Source organism: Fukomys damarensis, unplaced genomic scaffold (genome assembly GCF_012274545.1).
Source record: "Fukomys damarensis isolate Sample0158 unplaced genomic scaffold, DMR_v1.0_HiC HiC_scaffold_22, whole genome shotgun sequence".
Taxonomy (NCBI): domain Eukaryota; kingdom Metazoa; phylum Chordata; class Mammalia; order Rodentia; family Bathyergidae; genus Fukomys; species Fukomys damarensis.
The window spans coordinates 23597199-23600947 of record NW_022900934.1 but is presented as its reverse complement, the minus strand read 5'-3'; the positions used below and the strand labels follow the sequence as shown (position 1 = coordinate 23600947).

The 3749-nt window shown below is 53.4% G+C and overlaps 1 protein-coding gene across 1 annotated transcript in view; it reads left to right on the top strand.

The window, feature by feature from the left end:
* Window positions 1-3278, top strand: part of Mmp24 (matrix metallopeptidase 24) — a 30977-nt gene extending 27699 nt beyond the window's left edge. The window contains exon 9 of the mRNA XM_033767104.1: window positions 502-3278. Coding sequence (XP_033622995.1) covers window positions 502-839 — 338 coding nt within the window. The 3' untranslated portion in view covers window positions 840-3278. The remainder of the gene's footprint in view (window positions 1-501) is intronic.
* Window positions 3279-3749: the final 471 nt, after the last annotated feature.

The following is a 3749-nucleotide window of genomic DNA, read 5'->3' as shown; positions in this document are numbered from 1 at the left end:
AAAAAAAAAAAAAAATTGTAATTTGCAGGGAGGTATTATCTACTGAAAACCGGAGAAATCTTGCTCTCTGCCTCTCCTGGCCCAGGCAGGAGCTGGACTTAGTCGTAAAATTATGGAAACAGTGCTATCCAAGCCTTAAGATGAGGGCTTGATCTGACCCTCAGGGGGAGCCTGTGGGCACGTGACAGAGCTGCATCTGCACTGAGAATGGTCCTTTCCTAGTTCTACTTAAAGCCCTTAGTGGTTTCACAGCACTTTTGAGCTGATAGTGTATGGCCCCAGAACCTGTGTCCCTTTCTGCAGCTGCACTTTTTATTCTGCAATCCAGCCAAGCACTGTACTTATCCCACCTCCAAGGTTCCAACAGACTGCTCCCTCCACCTAACACAGTACCCCTTCCTTCCTTCCTGCACACTGCCACAGTACCCTGTGCTTCACACTGGCCCAGAGCAAGTGCCGGGAAGTGTCTGGGAATGGTGATGCTGGGCCTTATTTCTGCAGATTACACCTACTTCTACAAGGGCCGGGACTACTGGAAATTTGACAACCAGAAACTGAGTGTGGAGCCAGGGTACCCACGCAACATCCTACGAGACTGGATGGGCTGCAACCAGAAGGAGGTGGAGCGACGCAAGGAGCGGCGGCTGCCCCAGGACGATGTGGACATCATGGTGACCATCAACGATGTGCCAGGCTCCGTCAATGCCGTGGCCGTAGTCATCCCCTGCATCCTGTCCCTCTGCATCCTGGTGCTGGTCTATACCATCTTCCAGTTCAAGAACAAGGCAGGCCCTCAGCCTGTCACCTACTATAAGCGGCCAGTCCAGGAGTGGGTATGAGCAGCCCAAAACCCTCTCCATCCACTCGGTCTGGCCAGCCAGGCCCTTCCTCACCAGGGTCTACGGGGCAACTCTGGCCACTGCCCACTGGGGCCAGCAGAAGGCCAGGATCATACAGTAGAAGTGGTGGGTATGTTGGCCTACGCTGAGGGCAGGGAGCAACAGGGGCTGTGCCCCAGGAAGGCATGTAGCACCCAGGTGCCAGCCTTCTATCCTGGGTGAAATAATTCTCTACACAAGAGAATAGACTAGGCCATGCCAGGAGGCAGGGACTGTGCCAGGAGTCCCTGTGGTCACTGAATCTTGTGGTGTCTAGAAGGTACCACAGCTCCAGTCCGGCTAGGACCCAGCACCCTCCACGGGAAGCCAGCACTAGCTCTCATCCTCCATCTGGGAGATGCCACCAGTCCCAGTCCCCTTCTGCCAACACCTGCTGGTCAGATGTTTCCCTACCCACTTTACCCCTCCTGTCCTTCAAGGCTGCAGGACCCCCCTGCTGCCAACAGTGGACAACGAGCCTGGGGTCTCCTTGCTGGAAAACAGATCCCTCAGGAAACCTGCTGTACTTGTCAGGTCTCCTCTGAGACCCAGGATTTAGGGTCACATGCTGCAGGCAGGGCTGTGGCCCAACTGGGTCTGAAAAGGACCCAGCTGTCACCTCATGAATATTTAATGTCCTGTCACTACTGTTTAAAGTCCTATTTTGCAAAGGCTGCTTGAGGCATTAGGTGAGTTAACAATGACTGTCTTGGTGATGAGGCCAGTGTGCTGGCCCTACCCCAGGTGATAAGGACCAAGGTGCTCCTAAGGCCATGCTAGCCATCTAACTCTCGCTGGAGCCCTGCTTGTGAGGCTCAAGAGCTGGGCAAGAGCTGACCCCATTTCTGGAGGCCAATCAAGTTTGTGACCGTCCTCCACTGCCCCCCCATTAACCCTGCCCCAGCCTTGCTCTAGCCTGTTTCTCGTGGACTAGTCAGGTGAAGCAGAGATGGCTCCAGGACCATCACTGTCAAGGCCTTGGAGTAAAGGGCCCAGGGCAGCCTTCTTACAGCACCCACACCCGCAGCTACCCTGAGGCCTCTGTCTCCGCCCAGAAGCAATGTCATGCCATGTGCTTAGCCCTGGCAACCCAGTTCACTGGGCCCCTCTTCCTGTACTGCTCTTAGGAAAAGGGCAGCTCCAACTGGTAGCAGCCCCAAGCCTAGGGGCCTCCCTTTTTTACTTTCTTGGGCCCAGTGCTCACTTCTGGCAGGAGTTCCTAGGGCTCAGCTTGCCTTGCTCCATCTCAGCAGGCAGCACTTCTTGTCACTGAGGCGCCCTAGGCAAGACCAAGGGGTGCAGTGACATCCACTAGCCCTCTGCCAAAGCCAAAAAGTGGTGGAGTCTTCAGGGTGCTGGCAGGGTCTCAGATGCCACTCCTGCCCTTTGAGCCCACATGGGCCTTGCCCCCACCCTGTGGCCTCTGGGCTTTGGGTCAGCCTACCCTGTAGCACAGACAGGGACTCCTGCTACCCTGTGAACTGTCCTGAGTTAAATCTATGGTGCCAGAGGCACCTATGTGAGTCCACTGTGTCCCCTTTCATCACCATGTTTTTTTTGTTGTTGTTTTGTTTTTTCCTTTTTGGCCAAGGGCAGGCTCCCTGGGGCAGGCAGGGAACAACTGCAGAGATATTAGTGATTCATAGGTTTGTACAGTGTTTTATACTTTGCAAAGCACTTTATTAGCTAACACCTGTCCACTAACATGAAATTCGTATAGGCCCTGGGAGGTCGAGGGTAGCTCTCATCATGCCCTCGCATGAAGCACAGAGAGGTTCTGTTACTTCCCAGGGCCATCCCAGGGCTGGCTGGGTCTTCTGTCTCCACCTGTGGACCTCTCTGAGGTGTGAGATAAGTGTGTCCTCTATCCATCTCTCCCTTCCTGGCCCCTCTCCACTCCTCAGGTTGGTGCTCTCACTTTCTGAAAGCTCTAGGCCCCCCGCCTCCCTGGCTCCAGTCGGCTCCTGGTACTACTACAAAGCCAGCTGAGAAAGAGCAGGAGATGGAGGCAGGCAGCCCAGGCTGCAGATGTGAGGCATGTGGGGCCAGGCCCAGAGAGGGCTCAGCCTGGAGGCTTCCAATCTTGGATTCTCCTGCCTCTGGTCATTGTTTGTTCACCACCCCAGGACAGGGCAGAAAGACAGAGGGGCAAAGCGCTGGTGGCCCAAGAGCCCAGCTTTCCCTCAGCCTGGGGGAAATCACAGCATTTCAGTGTCGGTCACATTTTAAACTGATCAGCCTTTGTATAATGTTTTTTAAATCATTTCTAAATAAAACAGAAAGAAAGAGTGTGGCATTTCTCTGGGGTGTGGGAACAAAGATCGTCAGGTTCTAGGAGGTGACCTTACAAAGCTGCAGGGTACCCTGTGGTGTTTTAGAGCTGCCCCAAACATCATCTGCTAGTTTAGCAATCAGACATCTTCTCCAAAAAGGGTGGAGAGCAATTCCATTAAGAGTTTGGGTCCTTCTTATTTGTCAGCTGGTTAGTCTACTGCAGATGTCCATTCCGTACGCACTGTGCTGGCTTCAAATATGACTGGTTCAATAAAAGAACTGACATGCAAAAAAAGAAGAAAGAAAAAAAGAGGGGTATGGGAAGCCTCACTGGCAGACTTTTTTGGGCTCAAGTCACATAATGCCATGATCTGGGACACAGTTCTAATAATAAGGGTCAGACTGTGCAATCAGCAGCCATAGGATCTTACCAAAAGGCCTGGCCTGGTTCTGGTTTGGGGAAGGCTGCAACCAGACAGACAGCTGTACACGAGTGGGGGTAAATACGAAGGTCGAAGCTGACTTTGACCTACTGGCAGGCTAACAAGTTCAGGATTGGATGACCGATGCTCACGAGGAAGCCCTTCCAGGGCTCCA